General features: G+C 42.7%; 1 protein-coding gene across 1 annotated transcript in view; it reads right to left on the reverse strand.

Moving 5' to 3' along the window:
• COL22A1 (collagen type XXII alpha 1 chain) overlaps positions 1-20,552 on the reverse strand; it is a 237,671-nt gene that overhangs the window by 62,709 nt on the left and 154,410 nt on the right. The window contains exons 24-29 of the mRNA XM_037381896.1: positions 13,116-13,169; positions 4,209-4,262; positions 3,782-3,835; positions 2,747-2,800; positions 1,219-1,272; positions 772-807 (exon numbers count right to left, since the gene is read on the reverse strand). Coding sequence (XP_037237793.1) covers positions 772-807; positions 1,219-1,272; positions 2,747-2,800; positions 3,782-3,835; positions 4,209-4,262; positions 13,116-13,169 — 306 coding nt within the window. The remainder of the gene's footprint in view (positions 1-771; positions 808-1,218; positions 1,273-2,746; positions 2,801-3,781; positions 3,836-4,208; positions 4,263-13,115; positions 13,170-20,552) is intronic.

Below are 20,552 nucleotides of genomic sequence, written 5' to 3' on the forward strand. Positions count from 1 at the left end.
TATGAAATGTGTGGAGACCACCACACTACAGCGAGAGGCAAGTGTTTTGGAAGGTGATATTAGAATTCAAAACAGCCCTGTGTGGGGAGACGGTCCAGACTGCGTGGCAGTGCTTTGGTTGGGGGTCTAACCCTTCGTTGCACTGGGCTGTTCCTTTTCTACAGTTTTTAATACTATAGTTGGAAAGTTGGCATGTGGATGACAATGTTAACATCTACGGTTAGTGGTCCTGACTGGACTTTGTAGACAGCTGTGTGCTTTAGAAAATTGCAGGACTTTTCAGCAGTTGTCTGCTGAAACCCGACTCCCAATACAAAAAGACTAAGACGAGTGTGTAACTTCTAACAGTCATCTGGTGGTATTTCCCAGCAAGCATTTACAACTTAGGAAAGACAGCATCACCGCTTGCATCGCATAGTTATTATAAGTTCCTAATCTTCTAGAACCAGTATCCTGGGTTAATTTGAGGTGTGAAGGCAAACAAGCACTTTCAAGCCACTTGGACTGCCTTTTCCTCCCTATCCACCAGGAAGTAGATGACCTAATCTTCCAGGATGCAATGAAAAGCTGGATTCAGCACATTTTTCTTCTGGAGTTTTTGCATTTCTCTGTCCAACCAGGAGTCTCACCCACTCATCTGTAGCATCTTCAGTTGCAGATGCAAATGACATGCACAGATGTCATTACTGACAAATGACATTTATTGCATGTGGTCACTTTACATTGCTCTGACAGGTAGGCCTTGCTGCTAAGACTGTTTTTCCTGCTCACCTGCTCACCAGGTTGGCCACGGCTCCCTGGTTCACCCTGGAAAAACAAAAGCAAGGCTTTAACATTGCAAGGACCTGACCCTTTTGTAAGAACACTTCCTCATTAGTAAAGTGTGTCCCCTATTGTCCTGGCTTATATTGTTCTACCTATTTCCCCATAAGGCACTGAAACTGCCTTCTGGATGGCTTGAGAATCCAGCCCACAGGGAGGCAATGCAAGGGCCAGGTCACATCACCCTACACATGTAGACTTGAGAGAGGAGCATCAAACAGGGTTTGGTATTTTGGAACACCATGAACTCTGAAAGGCAATGAGCTACATCTGCTCATCCTTGTACGCCTCCAACTTTAGAGAAGCCTTACCCTCCTGACTTCAGTATAAGACCTTCCTAAGTCACACCTTGATTGATTCAATGTCTACAGCAAACTATGAAATAAAATTCCTTACCTTAGGGCCGGCTTTTCCAGGAAAGCCTTCCTCACCCTTCTCCCCTTGTTCCCCCTGCAGGGAACACGAGAAGTTAAGATACAAACTCCTCTGGTAGTGCAGCATGTTTGCAGGCAACAGTGAGGAGTATTTTGACTCAGATTCTCAGTGTCAGCCTGAGGATGTAAATGGAGCCATGTGAGAATATGTATCCTAGAATGTTTTTCCATTCTAGTGTTGTTTGCAATCACATCTCCAGCACCAATGACCCCGCTGGAATATTTCTGGAATAACACAAAGTCAACCACAGTTACATAAAGACGTCCACAGCGAATTACCTGAAAAACAAAACCTCCGTTCAGTTTCTTCAAACTATATGTGGTTAGAAAGCCTATGTTATTTCTGTTAAGAAAAAGAAATAATTGTGGGATCGGAACCTTGGCCACTGGGCCTCTTAGGTAAATACTTGGAAACGGAACTTTCAGTGTAGGTGGTGTCAGCCAGGAGACCAGAGACTGCAGTGGATTAAAAACTGAAATGTGCTACATAGCTACATAGCTGGGAAGTGCAGTAGGTACTACGCAGGGCTGTAGATAAAATCCAAAGTTTATTTAGCCTCAGAAAATTGTTATAGGGTCCAAATTCCTCACCTTTATTCATCAACAAATGGGAGCTGGGGACTCTGCTAGACCTGGGCTCAGGCACTCAGTGCACTCAGCTGAGAGAGGCAAGTATAACTGTAGTGTGTTATTGGAACACGTAGAGGTCATAGCACATGTATGTATCAGAGGCAAGGCAACAACTGCCAATGCAATCCAAGGCAGCATATGGTTAAGAGCTGCTGTCCTTATTCCAATATAGTGACATCATCCCCAAAGCCTAACTTGGCCTTTTTAGTCAAAATATGGCACATTTCTTTGATACTTATTTACACAGTGGTGGCAAGTCAACCAGAGTGTCTCTTACCTCTAAATCTCCTATCTCCCTTCTCCCACTGCAGAGACAGAAGAGGAGACAATGCTTCCTAGACCGTTATTTGGAGAAGCTTTCAAATGGGGCATAAGAAGTAGGAAATAATGAACCATCTTTCTTGCACAGAGACCTACAGAAGCCTTAGCAGGGTGGCATCTCTTCTTCCCAGCTCTTCAGGGAGGAACGAAAGAATCATCTTTGGATTCTGCCACAGTTCTCTCTTCTTTTTTGTGCCTTGGACACATGCCTTGACTTACCAGTGTCAATGGCTTTCCTGAGTGACAGTAGAAGCTTCTCTGTTGGCAACGCTCAACTGGGTTTGCCAAATCGGATGCAGTGGTTGAAGACTGGAAGAGGATCTCTCATCCCTGCTGTATTTACAACCAGCTCGATCTTCACAATGTCTCAGTACAGTGCGATCACACCAGCTGACTTGTCTCTGGAGCTTCACCAGTAGCTCAGTGATGTATGATTGATGAGGCTGTGTTTGGCTCTGGAGGTGTTCCCCCCTTTCCCGGTCACCCAGCTAAGCTGCCCAGCTAAGTAGCTTAATACCAATGTAGGTGGTGTCACTTGCCTTTTGACCTGGAAGCCCAGGAAGCCCATTGAATCCATCTTTGCCAGGCAACCCCTAAACAAGAGAAAATCATAAGCTCTGCATGCCTGTTCGTTAAATCATTAACAGCAAGCTCAGCATGAGAATGCTCAGTTTGTCCCTCTTGCCACTCAGGTAAGCTTAAGAAAAAGAAGAACTACCTCATGCATTTTGTTTTGACTTCTTCACTACTGTGACTCAAAATACACAGCAGTTCTCACAACGCTTATTTGCTCAGCTTTTCGCAGTATCCCAGTTTTGGTGAATGACCACTGGATGTCAGCGTTGTTACAGAGAAACAACAGGATAGCGCTTTTTTGCAACGTGGATTCTTAAATAACTTTAAAAATTACTTATCGTTCTCTATAAAAGTCTCTTATCTGTAGCTATAAAGCTTTTTTAAGTCTATTTCTCTTTCTAAATGTCGGTCATTTCTTATACAATACATAGACTCCTAAAATTAAATTATACGACACATAGTGACAGAGTCGTTCAGCAAGATATGAACTAAAATGTCTTCCTGTAATGCATTTAACATGATGAGAAAAAGTTTTGTCCTGTTTTGGAGTGTCAGTAAATCCATAAACACTGCAAGCCGTAGGTGGCACTTCTTAATACTAAGTATTTCATAACTCACCTTTCTTGACTTAACAGCCAACAGAAATTGCTATGCTCTGCTAAATCTGAGATTTTAATTCTGAGTTCCTTGGCCTGATTCAGGAAACTCCAGGTTTCAAAGAACAATATCTTGCCAAATGCAAAATTACTTTTGAAAAGTATCATATAAAGAAAACATCATGGTCCCAGCATGTAGGAAAAGTGGAGCTGCATCTGATAAAATTCTTATTCACAAAAGGCATCACAGGCTAACGTCTACATTAAAGACAACGGTGTTGGAGCCCACGATAAAACCTTGCATGCAGACAAGCTACAGGAAATGAAGCAAAGACTTGAGTATTAAAGTATCTGAAGTCATGGAGAGCATGGAGACAAGAGCAGCAGTTCCTTGATGCTTACAGCTGGTCCTGGTGGTCCAGTTTTACCAGAAACTCCGATTTCTCCTGGAAGTCCCTGAAAAATGAAATCAGAAGAAAAGAAAAAAAAAACCATCAGTATTTCTGTCTTTTGCAGAAACCTCACTGGAAGTCACTGCTTTCAATTTAAATGCAATTTTCCCTTCCATGGCAGTCAGGTCTCTGCTGTGAGGACTCCTGTAGACATTGACTTATCCCCAGGTAGCAACAACGTGGTTCCAACTCTCAGCACAGAGAAGCTGTCTTCTAGGACCAGCTGTGGCTTTCCAGGGAGAAAATACAGAAGAAAACACACGTTGCCAGTGGTCCCAACTCAGTTCCCACCGAAACCCATGACCTAAAATTCTCCCCAAGCTGTTTTTACTTCTTGATATAAACAAACAAAAAAAATCCCAAGCTTTTTTTCTTACTGGTGCTCCAGGCGGTCCAGGGGGTCCAGCTATGCCCGGGGGCCCTGGAGGTCCCTATGAGAAAGGAAGCAAAACCAGTTTACCAAACTCTCTGGTAGTGTCTGAAAGCCTCAGGTCCTCCCCTGTGCATTAGCAGCCCTATTTGAAACAGGCAAAGGCACTGAGCTTCGTTTTCATTAAATTCTGTCCAAAAAAAGCAAGATGCCAAACTGAGCTCCAGGAGACCCATGCTCAGGAGCAGAACAGGATCTCCTGCCAGCCACTAATTACTGTTGCTACAAGGTGAGCTCCACCCTCCGCTCCCATACAAGAGATGGAGGAGTTGAAGGCCATCGATGGTAACGTACAACACGGAGCTTGTCCAGAAGGGTTCCTTGTAGCATCCAGCCTAATTTATTTTTGACTAATGTTGTTTCAAAGTGAGCAATTTACCTCTGCAAAAAGATTAATTAAGTAATTAATGAATGGAACAGGCTTGTGGTATTGGCTTGGGGTTTTTTGCAGGGAGGGGTGGGGGTGGTGGTCCAGGGAGCGATGTGGGGATGGTGTGATGTAAAAATATGAATACAACTGTATGGAGAAACAATGTAATGAATCGAGTGTTTTAAAACTAATGCACCACTCTTCTAGTGCTCTACACTAATCTCATTGATAGTAAAAGATCCTCACAAACTCATACTTCAATGCATACATTCCTGTTGGAAATGTCCTGACAGCCTTTCTTACTCATCTCCCTGCAACAGCTGTTTCTCTCAGGGAAAATATTCTTTCAATAGCCATTCGATTTTTGGAGGGATTTACTTTTGTGTATTGGACAAACTGTTAAACTTGCCTTCCTAGCTGAGAAATTTGTCTCCATACTCGACAGATCTCAACAGGTTGCTTGAGATGCAGAGGTGTTTGTTACTTCCAGCTTTCACGGTAGACAAGATAGGATTTCTCCTGTGCTCAGAATGAAGCAAGTGTTTGTGTCATTTTTGGATCAGGACCTAACAACATGAGGATGGATGTGAGAAATGGGTATATGGCTGAACTGAAATTTTACCCTGGCTCTTTCTGCCTTTCTAACATGATGATTTCATTCATCTACAGTTTTCAGCATAGGGGGAGTTCTGGTGTGTTTGTACTTAAAATAACAAACAACCCTCCCTGCCCCAAACCCTATGTAAAGAACTGAAACCGATACAAGACAGAAAAAGGGCAGCCAGCATTTTCCCTGTCACCATTCAATATCACAAAGCACAGGTTTTATCATTAAGGTATTACGAGTCATGGATCAATATTAGCATTTCACATTTAAGGAAAAATGTAGCTGAAGAGAAGAAAATAGTGTCAAAAACTGAGGACAAGGAATTATTTGTGGCATGGCTTGACAGAGGAGGTAGCAGATAAGTGTTTTTTTTCAAAGACACTTCTAAAATTCAGCCAGAAAAGAAGACGGTCTCTCACCAATAGATGGGGCAAAGAGACCAAAAAAGGGACCTGCAGATGCACTTGCCTCCCACATCTGCTTTCATTGCAACTCACAACGGACATGGCACCGTCCCACCACCAACATTAAGCTTTGTAGAGTGCCTCAGCTGTGAGCACAACTAAAAAATCCCCAGAAAGATGTGCCTCGGGGTGCACTGATGCTGCTGACATAATTCCTGAGGAACCCTGCACTGGCTTCTGAGGATGCTGGTTCAGCTGCTATTGCAGGAGGGTCCTGCAGTTAAGGAGCTCTAGACATATCAGGAGACATCTGGCCAAGACCATCTATCACTTAAAAAAGGTTTCTCCATTCAAAGAAAATAATCAATAGTAAAAATTAGCCCAGCACAAGAGAAAAGACCACTGTAGACACAACTGGATGGAGTGACCTCAGGTGCCAGGGACATGGAAGTTCTGCTTGGCCTTACTCCACCTCTGCATGGTACTGCTGAGAGGCCCTGCAGAAGATATGGGCTCCAAGAAGGGTTTTCCATGAAGTCTGGGTGCAGTCCCGGGAAAGAAGGCAAAGGTACCTTTAGATAAACAGCAACAAATGATTCAGCAGCATAGGGGACTATGCGTAAGTGCAGGAAAGAAAGTGCAAAGTTTACCTTTGCAGGCTTCCCTTACCAATTCCATTGATTCCTCCTTAATAGCCTAATTTTGTTCTCTTTCTCTCTGCCAATAACTGAACCAACTCCCACCACAAAATACATATTCTCCATAGCCCTACAACAGGGAGCTTCTATCGAGAAGGTGGTGAAAAAACCCAGCCAGGACCCAGCCTCAGCCCAAGCAATCCCAGGTATGATACAAGTTACCCGCACAGTACAGACAGGCATCAATCTGGCCTAAAAGCAGAGTCTCCCTCAAACATCTCTCAGCAGCCAACTTAATCCCTGAAACATGAGATGCTACCGCCTTCTCATCTGTCCTATTTCTCCTAGTAACTCTGGATATTCTCATTATACAAGACACTTTCTAATTATTCTCTTAAACTTTCTATATTCTGGACCACAATAACCTCATGTAACTATAACTCTTGAAATGGAAGCACACTGATCCTTAGTCTAAACTGCCACTAATAATTCCATTTCATTGCTCTCCATGCAAGCAATCATCCAGGACGTCATGCCCAAGACTGGTTTACTCATGTAGCTTCACCACATGTCGCACTGAAAAATGTTGCACAGAGAAATCTAATGGCACAATCGCATGGAAATTGCATAAATACATCATGGCTATCCTTCAGAGAGACCTCCCTTCTGCCACTGTCCAGAGCAAATCAGTTTCACTTGTATATAAATTTCTGTTACCGTAGCCCTTTCTCCTGACTTCTGAGCATACTTCAGAGCAAGGACTATTTTTAACTATTTAGAAAGAACCAAGCAAAGCATTTATCTGTGATTAAAAAAAACCCCATAAAACAGCAGCAGCAGACAGCTTGTAATGCTTGACCCCAAAATCTCATGCCATCTGTTTTCTTTACTTCTTTTTTGAAACTGAACCCAGATTAAACTACCTGATTTAAGTCATTACCTTTTTCAGAGATCATTTGATGAATTATACAGATGAGAGTCCCTGTCCCAAATCCAGTCCCCAGTGTTGTCCCTTTAAAACTGATCTAGAAGAAAATAATCATGGAGTGGTTTTTTTTTTCTGAATGGCAAAGACCCTGATGTGTGCTTCCTACACGCTGAAGCAAAAAATTTTATATGAAAACTTTATTCTTAAACAGGACTGTGCAAACTCAGTTTGGAAAACAAATGTAAAACATGGATCTTCTATCAAAGTGTTTAAACCAAAGTATTTTCAAACTGTTGTTTTGAAACAAAAAGGTTTCAAATGTTAATTAAAATCCAAATAGTGTGTAGAGGTGAGGGTGTGTGTCATGGAGTAGGACATCTTTAAAAACATTGGGGGTTGTGGATTTTTTCAGGCTTGTGTTTCATCCAGCTCAGTTCCTTAGACAATGCAATGCAGGGACAGTTCTCAGGAAAGAAATCCAATACTCTCCATACTGGAGGAACAGCTGTGTCTGTCCTCCAGGATCCACTAAAGGATGCGCTCTTCTTCCAGCGTGTACCTTGCTGAAAGGCAGGCTGGGAAAGGCAGAGTGATTAAGATTTAGGTTCTGCACTCCCTAAGGAAGCTCTGTAAAGGAACAAAAAACATTTCCTGTGACTACATCACTAGGCTGCTTGGCCAAAATCTCTTTTCCATGAAAGAAGGGATGGTTATGTTCTAGACAGAGGTGAACAAATGTCATTCCACGATTGAAACTGAAGTCTGATGGCTTTTCCAGATACCTGTCTCTGGAGGCAAAGCTTGCAGACATGTTTTCTGTATATTATTCCATGCTGATGGCTGTGTTCTTTTACACTATGAGAAAGGCTTAGGCGAGACCTTACCCCACATCAAAACAGAGCGTGGTCTGGGCTTTTTAGGCCGTGTGACAGCTTTATGAATGAGAAGAACCTCTGGGACATGCAAGAGCATTCTGTCTGCTGCCACAAACCAATTACTCTTTGAATTTCACCTCTCAGAAAATTCCCACAGACCCTTCCTGTTGGCTTTGTGCTGACTCCCCTGTATTTCCACTTCTCTCCCATCAGAAATAAGGCTGTTGTAGATAGCTGTGCGGAACAGCGCACGTGTCTCACTATGCCCCTTGCTACTCCAGCTCTCCATTTCTCCTCTGCTGCATCTGAGTGGGTTCTGGGATCAGCTCCTCAAATCTGCTCTTCATTTCTCACCCCAGGCACTACAGTATCCACCTGCAAAACTACTGTGAATTATTTTCAGTAATGCTGCATTAGAGCACCGTATTGCTCCTTCCTCTGCTTAAATGCTGCCATACAAACCAAGGCAAAGGTAAGAGGACATGGAAAAAGGCACTGATGATGACACTGAAAACCAAAAACCTAAAGAGCCAACAGATCTGAGCATTTACCCATGATGCACGCTCTACAGTCAGCTTCAGTGATACTGCCATCATTCATAAGCTGATGAGGTCTCCAGTTATATCACCAGGTGGCATTGTAATTGGCATCCCAAGATTATTTTTAAAAATAAAGTTTGTTGTTTTGTTGGGTTTTTTTTCAAAAAAAAATATTGGAACTGTCTTTTTAGCTCTGTAAAAGTACTGAATAAACTTTACTTTGTACGTAGCAGTCTTTCCAGGAGAATTTCTTGCTTCCAGTGAAAGGCTGTATTTGTTTAATTCCATCACTTAGAGTAAGATATGGACATGATCTCTTTTGTCTACAGAAGAATATTTATTTCCCTAGGTGTTAATTTTTATTTGGTTTACTGAGTCAGTGCAGCAAATGAGAAAAACAATAACAAACTCCGTTATGGTATTTTGTTTCAGTACTATTAGTGAACAGCACAGGTGAAGACTTTTTTTTCTTCTTTATTTTCATTAAAGGTAGAGGGTTTTAAACCTATTAGTAACCTGTATTAAAGGTATAGGTTATTAAAGATAGCTCTGAGCAGTTATCTTCCAATTTCAAGCAGCACTGGCATAGTTTGAATTCAGTCAGAGCTTTGCAGCTGGGGCCCGTATCCTTTCCTTAGATTTTGCACTATTACCTTGCATTATAGAAAGGACATTAAGGACACCCTGCATTTCAGAGGATATAATTTATTTCCTGAATTACTTAAAAGCTGATCTTGAGTTTACACTCTACAGACAAGTCTATGCTAATTAAATCACTGCCAGCCACAACCATAAACAGTACAGCTTGTACTGGTCTTCCTTGCAGATCTTAGTTATACCACCAGGTCATCTAGAATAAGGCAAACCTCAGTAACGGCCCAGAGATAGTGCAAGTGTGAGGTATGGCATTTGTGTTTAAATCTCAGAGTTTTGACTTGTTTTTATCTCACAGGCAGACGGCACGTACCTGCTCAGCTCAGGGAATCTAGACAGTGGCTCAGTGGACCATTTGCAGGTACCTGCTTTAGGAGGGCTTCAGGGTCCACTGATGATATTAACTGAATCTTCATCAAGAGAAGCTCAGACACCTGCATCATCATTAACCCAATAAGTGCTTGCATTTGGAGCCGAATCTCAGCTCCGGTAATTCAATGATACAGCTCAGAGTGTCTGAGCTCTCCGTTATCACTGGGGCATCAGCTCCTGTCTCTGTTGGACCTGTGAACACAGCCTTCGTGGCTCCCTTAGCACACACGGCCTAACTGCAGATCTTCCTCCTCAGGATACCCCTCATGCCTAGAAAAGCACTTGCAAACGTACCTCATCAGCTGCGTTCAACCCTTTCTCTGAACTCTTCCTATCAAGAGATGATGGGATAGACAAGGTACACAGAGATCTCAGATGACCATGCAGAAATGCATAGCCTCATTGTTTCCAGTGCTTGATACCCGTCCAACTATTTCAACTGAAAGCGTTTTACAGAAATGCTCATTTTTCAGTCTGTATTTGAACAGTCTACTGCAATTGAAGTTTGACCCATGATCAAGGTTCCTGGAAACTAAAATAATACAAATAAATAATAACAACATAAACGTATTATGAGTTCAGAAGTCTGTGTCCTTGCTGCAGGAAAATCATTCATATCCAGAGGGGAAATAAGACCCAGAGTATCTACTCCATGGCTTGATTATGTTGCAAGATGCACTGTTTTTAAAGGTCACTACAAAATAAATGCTCATTTTTGGTGGTGCTGACTGGACAACATGAAGCAAATAAGCACATGGACTGGTTCACAACCACAGATGACTTAGAAGGAAAAAGCAATCAAAAATCTTTTGGGATTAAAGTTCAGTTTGAGTTGGTGTGTGCAAGGAGAGAGGCAAAACTAGCAAACTGCCTTATTGCAACAAAACGTCCCCAGGCTAGCTGAGAAGTTGCCTCCTAGCCGCTGCTTCAGGGTTTGATGCTTAAATTAATTCTTCAATGTGAGCACACCCAGTCAGTGGCCCTTGAGAGTCAGACTGACATCATCCCAGCTGCGGTTCATCACTGGAGCTGTTGACCCAGCTCCAGAGCAGCCCTCAGGTTGGTTCCCTTGCACAGCTGCCTGATCGTTCTGTAGCTTCTCATCAGACTGAGCATGACAGCAACTATTTTTTTTTTAACAAAGCCCAGCAATAACTTCAGATGGTCTTTTCTGCAGTTCTCCAGCCACAATGTACCTTCTACAGCTCCTATATTCGCTCCTTCCTTTTGCCCATACAACTACCAGTGGGGGGAATCAGGTCAGAAAACAAAAGTGTATTTAAATATAAAATAGCAGAGGAAAGGGAGGTTATTTTAGTGTCTTAATCTAGTTTGCATATGGCCAGCTCAAATCGGTTGGCCCTCAGCACCATGGAGATAGCACAGGAACAAGTGACACAGACTCCTGTACATGACTTGGATGAATATCGATGTAATTAAAGCATAAGGAAATCACTTTTCTTCTTGGGTATTTTTGGAGCATAGTCTGATTAAGAAAACAAAAATGCCGATAAAGTGCTTAAAAAAATCTAATGTCATGAGAAGTGCTGTGAAGTTGAAAAGTAGTTTTGTCACAAGCTGAACGTAAGCACTTTCTCCAAACAGAAATATGGAAATCTACAATAACATGTCCAGAACAGGGTGCCACTGCAGGAATAAGAACAATATTATTCCATTCTTACAGTTAGCTTAGAGGAACAGTCAATTTAAGTATCCCTCAATGGGGCTAGCATTATATGTGGTTTTAATTAACATAAAATTTGCTAACTTTATTTAGCCTGTGCAGAAAGGAAAATTACTTAATGCTATGTCAGTAATTTTCTCAGATACATTTATAAAATTGCTAACACATGCATAATATTTATTTTAAGTTGCAGGGAACTTAAGCTGAGCAAGTGTGATATTGTTTGGATGGATAGTGTCAGATACCTTAGAAATAAGGCACAGAGAAAAATCTTTCCCCAAAAGCAAGGAAAATCCTCTCCCAAAACTTCAGAAGGCTTGGGGGGACCTTTTAATGGCATCCAACGGAAAAAAAAAAACCACACGACAAAACCAACAAAATCTTTTAAATCCATTAGAAATACTGTCTTCATTCCTGTTGAACGCTGCTGGCGAAATACTTGCAAACCAGATACTGTACCAAAGAAAAAGTCTTAAAAATATGTAAACCAGTGCCAAGTAGTATTTTTCAGGGCAAGTCTCCTGGCTGGACAGAAGGGGCATCACCGCACAGGGTCACAAGCCCTTGGATTGCCTCTCTGACATCCTCTACAGGCACGTGAACAGCTCATTACAAAACATCTGCCACAGAAACCATTTCTAGCTCATGTTTCCTGGTTACAAGGGCATAGATTGCCAATGGAAATAAATGAAAAATCAGCATCTTCTGCCTAGAAGTGTGCTGTTTGTTGCAATACAGCACCAACAGCTGTAGTAATGGAGGGTCTTTACTCCTGCACAAAACTTAAGCAATTATTGAAACAAAATCTCAAAGCCAAGACCCAGTTTATTAATTTATTATTGAAATGGGAGTGAATGAAACGTTCAGTTTTATCTTGAGTGGTCAGTTTAAAGTGAGGTTGCATCTTCCCTGCTTGAGGACATTCCCACAGATATTTTTCTTCTTGCAGGGGTGACTCTACAAAGTGACTCAGGTCAGCTGAATTTGGCTACAAAATCAGCAAGAAACCAACCCAGAGGCAAATGTCAGTGTTGTAATACAGGGCAGAATGGGTTGACCCAAGATGAAGCCAAATCCTCTCTAACGATTCTTAACATACACAGCACTATTTTGCCCTTATGATGCTACAGATGGTGCAACTGGAGCACTAACTTGCCAAAAGCTTTAAAAAAAAGGAGCTAAGGGGTCATTAACTTAAGACATCCTTCCTCATGGGGAGAATAAACATTTCGTTTTAAGCTTCTGTCTTTGTCCCCTCAATCCAACACCCATCCCTCCGGAAGTAGAAGTGTGAGAATCAAAACCACAGAAAGTCTTGTGCTCAAAGTGTGCTTTTCTGAATAGCAAGTATCTTTTAAACTGCTTCTTCCTTCAAGACTGCAGCACAGAGGTATATCTGCAATTGCTAATTCACACAGCTGAAAATTAGCTGAGACACTGTCCTAAATATTGCAAACGGCAAATCACTGCTTTTCTTCTGGAACGATACTGCTCTATGTACAAACAATGGGGAAACCATATACCAAACACTTTCTTATGTTCCTGTTTAAAGATGCTGAAAAACCATGAAAGGTAAAAGTAATTGCTGCCAGACAGGCAGACTTCTCTCAATCACAACAGGGTAAATTAATCTGGCTCGTAAAGAAGAAACACCAACTTCCAAGATGGTGCAGATAAGAAGAAAACAAGGTCAGAGCACGCTACCATTGTGGCTTCAGGTCACCTGGTGCCACAAAGCATATTTTTCCACGTATTATACAAAAATGAAGAAACCATCGTTTACCTGAGGGCCGATCAGACCATTGATTCCTGGGAATCCTGGTTCTCCCTTTTTACCCTGTATGTTCAACAGAGAAGCAAATATTAGACACTAGGGCAAAGACTGCTGTTGACTTTCAAAAGTCTTTCATCCCAAAACTGGTAAATCACCATCTTGCGCTTACACAAAACCCAAAAGCTAGAAATGAAGGCAGCAGACACCATTTGGATGTCAAACTCCAGTTGTCTTTGACAGGTCTGTATCTCCCAGACTGTGACAACAGCCCCAAAGATGAGGGTTGCTCTCATGCACGTCATGGCATCTCCTAGACTCTCCCATCTCACCTGGGTGCTCCCAACAGAGGGTCAGAGATGTCACAGTGCTGAGATGCAGTCAAGGGAGGTACCAAGTGTGGACACATGCTGAAAGGCACTTTCCTTGCTGCAGCCCAGCCCTTCACCCCTCCGCAACAAAGCCAAGCAGTGTCCCTTGTGTTCCTTGCACTGTTTCATGCATTAAGAAAGAAAGTAGCAACTCTAGTGCTACTAGATTCAAAATCTCTAAGCCAGGAAACATTTCTAACTAGGGTTGCCATTACCACCAAGGAGCAGAGCTCACTGCCTCCTCTGCAAGCAAAAGACGTTTCCTCCAGAGGAACCAGAGAGCTTCGCCGGTGCAAAGGAAGGATAAGCCAGGACCTAGAATGCACCCCGAGACAAGTTTACCTATATGGATGCTGCAGTACCTGTGTTCCCCATGAGTCTGACCTCAAATAATTCACAGGGGGAAAAGTCCTATATGAGAACATGAGGAAGAAAGGCTGGAATAAGGATGCATGAAGCACTGGAGTTAAGCAGAGTTAAGCAGAGGTTGGATTTGTTTCTCAACTCAACAGTTGACTTGCTGTGTTAATTCGGACAAGTCACATATTTTTTTGACTCGGCTTTCTTGTAAAAATAATCCATCCGTCTCCTAATGTGTAAAGTGAATCATTAATACTTCTGAGGTTGTTAGTAATATACTAGGAGGGTACAAAAGGAGTCACGTAAATACCCAAGAGATAGAGAGAAGTGATATTTTTTTTCTCCCTCACTTCTGCTTCTTATCTAAACTGTTTTTCTTTTCAGAAGGATACTATAATTAAGCAAGTTTCATGTCACTGATTATGTGATTGGTCATACATATGTGTAAGAGTCACATATATAATTTTCTTTTTATTTTTCTTTATTGAAATATGTCCAGGAACAACATCTATAACCAACAGCTTCCCGCTGACTTGAATGAAAAAGCTAAAACATCACAAACAAAAAAAAATTTCATGACATTTTCCCCAGTTTTGACTGAGATTAATCAGCTGGAGTGTCAGAATCTAATCTTTTCCTTATTGTTCTCATAACAAAAAAAGCAGCTGTCATATACAGAAGAAGAATTTAAGAAGAAAATTAAAGGAGTGATTATGAGGTCCTTGGGCATCAGAGTTTGTAGTCATTTCCAGGACCCTAACACCAACAAAAATCTATATTATATACTCAAGTACATGCACTGTTCATGAGTGTTCCTTCTACTGTTTCAAGATCCATCATTTTATTGCTTGTCAGAGTAAAAAAGATCCCATTTTTAACCTGAAGGACTCACATCACCGCATAATTCCACATATGTTTTCTAGTTAAAGATGTTCATTTTGGCAGCTGCCAAGGTGACCATGCAAAGGACACTGTTAAAATACTAATAGAAGTATATAAGCTTATGGATAGAGCATACAGGATGCAGCGTGTGGAGCCAGGCATGGGGGGTGAGTATGCCTGCATGCCGCCTCCAGCTTTTATCAAAGCAGGAGCTACACATTAAAGTGGCTGATTTCACAGCTACAGCGCTGAGGCCAGCACACAACACAGTGTAACTGATTCAGCGAAGAGCTGGCTGAGTAGATGAGGGGCAAGCAGCAGATGTTCTCTACCTTGGCCTCAGCAAGGCTTTTGACACTGCCTCCCACAGCATCCCATGGGCAAGCTCAGGAAGCTGGGTGAGGTGAGCGGACAGTGAGGGGCATTGAGAACTGGCTGAAGGGCAGAGCTCAGGGGGCTGTGACCAGCGGCACAGCCTGGCTGGGGGCCTGTAGCCAGCGGTGTTCCCCAGGGGCCACTGCTGGGTCCAGTCCTGTCCAACTCATCCATCAGTGACCTGGAGGAAGGGACAGAGGCACCCTCAGCAGCTTTGCTGGTGATACAGCCCTGGCAGGAGCGGCTGGTACCCCAGAGGCTGCGCTGCCGTTCAGCGAGACCTGGGCAGGCTGGAGAGCTGGGCAGAGAGGAGCCTGGTGAAGGTCAGCCAGTGTAAGGTCCTGCCCTGGGGAGGGACAGCCCCGCGCACCAGTACAGCCTGGGGGTGACCTGCTGGGGGGCACCTCTGCGGAGAGGGGCCTGGGGGTGCTGGTGGGCAGCAGGTTGCCCATGGGCCAGCAGTGTGTCCTCGTGCCCAAGAAGGTCAGTGGGACCCTGGGGGGCACCAGGAGGAGCGTGGCCAGCAGGTGGAGGGAGGTGATCCTGCCCCTCTGCTCTGCCCTGGTGAGGCTGCGCCTGGAGTGCTGTGCCCAGTGCTGGGCTCCCCAGTTCCAGAGACAGGGAACTGCTGGGGAGGGTCCGGCGGAGGCTACAGGGATGATGAGGGGACCGGAGCATCTCCCATCTGAGGGAGGGCTGAGAGAGCTGGGCCTGTTTATGCTGGAGAAGAGAAGACTGAGGGGGGATCTTATCAATGTCTACAAATACCTTAAGGGTGATCATCAAGAAGATGGGGCTAGGATTTTTTCAGTGGTGCCCAGCGACAGGACAAGGGGCAACGGGCACAAACTGCAGCACAGGAAGTTCCATCTGAACATGAGGAAAAAATCCTTTCCTTTGGTGGTGACAGAGCCTTGGCACAGGCTGCCCAGAAAGGCTGTGGGGTCTCCTCTGGAGATATTCAAAACCCACCTGGATGTGACTGTGCAAAGTCCCTTCCAACCCTGACCATTCTGTGATTTATCCATGTCCCATCAACCTAGGTTGTCATTGGGTATAATTAGCACCCACCTTACACCTCCCCTTGCAATGTTTATACATCTCCTCAGACTCTAATTCAGAGACTGCATTAGAGGCAGGAACCTGATATCAAAAATGCTTATAAGCCCTTAAAGGAGCATAACAGAATTGGCTTCACTCTAAATGAGATATCACAAGTTGGAGAGCATGAACATACCTTGTTATGTACTTTATACAAAACCACAATGGGCAATACATGCATTGGTGTTCAGGTCAACAAAATCCCAATAAGCCTTGTAACATCACAAGTGAAGAGATGCGAGTAGTACGTGTAGACTTTATTTTGGAGGTCCGTAGGAGTGTAGCTTTAGCAGCTTTAAATCTTAGAGGGATTATCTCGTTACAGTTTGCTGAACTGCTGCTTTTTGGAAACTTCGTCTCAACTGTAAAATATTACTTGGGGAACCTGAGGAAGTTTGTAGCAGCACCACCTCCTCCCGATATCAATCTCAAAAGCCAAGAAAGCAGAGGACGGACATGTTTTGCCTCCTGTTACAAGTATACCCCCATTGCTCTGTCTCCACGCTGATGACCAGGCATGCTAATCCAAGGCAGCAATGAGAGATGTGAGAGGAGCCTATCCTTTCCTTGGGTATAATGCTGAGAAGCTTTGGTGCTTTTCAAAACACACAGATTCCTTAAAGCAGCATGTAATTATACCGACAGAGAGGGTGAGAGTGTAATTTCCCATTGTGAAGGGAACATTTTGATCGTGCAGAAGTTAGCCAAAATCAAACTACAACAGGTTCTCTCCACAACATTACAGCCTGTCTATAAAGTACGGAAATACTTGCTGGGAGAAATTATACCTATGAGAGCAAAGCTCAGCAAAATGTCACATCGCCTAATAATATGACAGAGAAAACCAGCAATTATGCTCTGTTACTTATAGCAAGAATCAGGTAAGCATGTAAGAATGTGTATTCTTTGACTATATGAAATATGTCATTTGCTTTCATCAGCAATTTGAAAAATAGTACACTTAAAAATGTGTGTTTTATTGGAAATAGATATATTTACCTCACTGACAATTACAGCATCACTCTGGATTTAAAGCATGCCATCAATCCCTTTTTACTTCTTTCTGTTGCTTTGCTTACATTTCGATTTCTGCATGATTGAACTTTGCCAGGGCAGGCAACATCATCTGAATATTTCAACCACCCGCAAATACATACAAACACAACCATCCATCAGAAAGGTGTCTACTATATGGAACACAGGGAACCAAGTAAAAATGTGGGCCCCACTCTGCGAGAGGGAAAATTTTGAAAGGTATCATAGCCCAAGAACATTTCTCATCTTGCTGTTCAATAGCCAGAGTGGCCATATATTTTCATAGCATGTTTTTCTTTGAGGTTTGGCCCCAGGAACAGGTGTGGATTTGGTACCAAGTGCATAGGAAGCATCCTTAATTGTGAATGAATATGACTGCTAGTATAAATGCCAACTATTTCCTCTGTAAACTATATGGGATGTTAGGATTACCCCTTTCAGCCCTGTCCTTTTACCTCTACGTTACTAGAGAAGCCAGAACAAACACAGCAATGATAATCAGTTTGAGGCCCCTTAGCCTTTTAGTCTCCATATGTATCAAGCAATGACAATAAATTACAGAGTGAAAAAATCTCCTTATCCTGAGGATGCAAATACCATGAGGGCTGGCCAGCTTATGGGTGATTATTGGGACTACTGTGACACAGGAAAAAAAGGCCTGTAAGGACTTCTGGACATTGAGAGAGATTGCACTTTGGGACTGGCTCCTTCCAAAAAGTCTGCTCAATTTGCTGGGCAAACATTCTCCTTTCTCTCCTGGATTATGTATGTGTCTCTCCCTGGAGAGACCAAGCTCTTTCCCTTGGACCCTGCAAGTCTAAGTTAGTTCAAATCAAGGGGAGTTCATACACAGAGAAATAAGAGTTGAAACAGTGTTGACTGCCCATTTCAAATTGTGACTGGCCAGAACAGGAACATCTATGCAACAACCCTCTTAGACAGGAGAGAGGTGGATCAGGAAGGGGACAGTCAAATACACGTATTCCTGTTCCTCTATCAAAAGCACAAAGAAGAGCTCAGCAGCTCTCCAGAGGTGTGATAAATTCATCTTCCCCATGGCAACTAAGAGGGATTAACCTTTCCTGTGTTGGCAAGTGCTCTTTAACACATCTTTTCTGGGTGGAGGGTGTGCCCTGAAACCAGTAGTCCCCAATTTTAACAGGATCCTTTACGGACTATTGTGAAACAACTATGCACCATTTACATAGACCCATAGCCTTGTAATCTAGTTATAAAGAGTCAAGAAAGGTCTGTTAAGCTTTTTGTGCTGCTCTGACTTCAGCAATAAACATTCATGAATTGTTGAACATGAAAACCTGCTGAAACATGACAGCTGAATTAAAGATGCAGAAGACACCCCTTTGTAATTCACTGCTAGAGCTGGCCTCCTCTGGCCTCCAACCTGCTGGACCGTGACACTGAACTTTGCAATTAACTCACAAAAAAAGGGTCCTGCAGTAAATTTTTTCAAAGTTATCTCTGTTTCTACATCCAATTTGCTCTCATTCCATGCTTCATATAAATTATTTTGTGCATGAAGTAACTTGAAAAATGGGGAATTACTATTACTTATCTGCCTGACTCATGTACATTGAAGTCTTAAACATGGGGATGGACAGTCATTAAAGGTTACCTTTTTAAAAAAGACAATTTCCTTTAAAACTTTTTCCCATGAGTGTTTTTAATATCCTACGATACCCTGGGTTTTTCTTTTCTTTTGTACTGACTGTTCTTGGAACATGGGAAAATTTTGAAAAAGCGAATTTAGAAAGCTAGGCTGCAGTACAGCACGTCAAACCCAAAATGGGTTTGGGCAGCTGCCACCTCATGCATGTGTAGAAAGTTCTGCTATAGAATAAACATTTTCTCTTGGTGTTCTTCTGAAATTTCAATCCCTTGAATGAATTTGTGTCAATAAGACGCAAATCCTTGAAAACTAAGTTATTGAGCATGCTTCAGAAGAACTCTGTGTTTAGGATGGATTACCCAAAGATCTGCGTGCTTTCCAGGAACATGCCATACATCTGCATCTTTTGTGTCCATCAAGCAAAAAAAGTTGGGTTTATTTCCAACAAATATTTCAGCAGATCAGGTGTCAAAAAACTTCAATGTGGAAGCAAAGTACTTCAGTTCTCTTCAGTTTCACAGAAGAAAGAAGAGGACAGAAAGAGAGAAAAAAACCACAAAACCACCCTAAAATTAAACTAGACTCTCAGATTTCTACTCTTTTTCAGGCAGTTTTAGTAAAATCAGGGAGACAGTACTGCCTATCACTCAAAGGTCTTATGGGACACATAAAACCAGCAAAACTTCTTTCTTCCCACTGTATGCTTTTGATATGAGGGTATCATTGTCAAAATAGAGACGTCAGGTGCCAGACACTTAGAAGAAGCAGCTGCCTAGTAAAATGAACATAACCCAGTTGTTTGGTTCCAGTTGTAGTTGTTATCTCCTGTCCCCCATCAGGATCAAACGATGGATGTGAATCGTCAGATTAGCAGTCCAGCAGATGTACCAGGGAGATAGCACATTTTTTTCTGTGTCTATAAAACACTTCACGACCTGCAATTAAAGCAGGCTAACAGAGAAGTGCTTTTAAATGTCCAAAAGACAATGTGTCTTCCCAGCTTATGCTCCCCTTAGTGTGCTTCCACTAGTGGGCTACTCCACAAAACGTAAGCAGCCTTCCAATTAGCTTTCCAAGTTAAAGAGCTATGGCTGTGAGCGTGCATTATTATAGTTACACCAAAAACACATGGTCCATATCAGAGCTCCTGGGAATGGGCTGCAGGAGGAAGAGGTTCATATACAGCAAGCTCAACTTATGATAAATTTGGGAAAAAGATCTCTATAATACCATCAGCTTTTTTTAGAGCACAACATTCCCTTCACTCTCTGTCCGCAAACATGCCTACTTTCCTTTTTTTTTTTTCTAAACAAAACATTAGAAACATGCTCTACCACATCCTCCAGCCAGCTCAGGGGCCTTTCTTTTTCTAATGCCAATTAAAGTCCTGTAGTATCTTCTTCAGACTGTCCTCTGATCCCTCAGATCCCATCCTCCTGCAAAGCTGCAAATCCCAGCATTCAGACACACTTTTCATGACTCACCAGTGACCCTTCCGCTTTTGAGAACAGCTGTGAGTGTGCTCCTCTCTTGTCCATAACTGCTTGAAAGTTTGTCTGAGAGCAACACCATGTTGCTCTAAATGATTTGGAGGTGACCTCCTGGGTATGGCTGGACTATATCTAAAGTTCTTAATGCTTGCAGATAACACGACTGATTTGGTGGCAAGCCCTCAAAAGGCAACAGAGACAGAGAACA

This window comes from Falco rusticolus, chromosome 3 (genome assembly GCF_015220075.1).
Source record: "Falco rusticolus isolate bFalRus1 chromosome 3, bFalRus1.pri, whole genome shotgun sequence".
In the NCBI taxonomy this organism is placed as follows: Eukaryota; Metazoa; Chordata; class Aves; order Falconiformes; family Falconidae; genus Falco; species Falco rusticolus.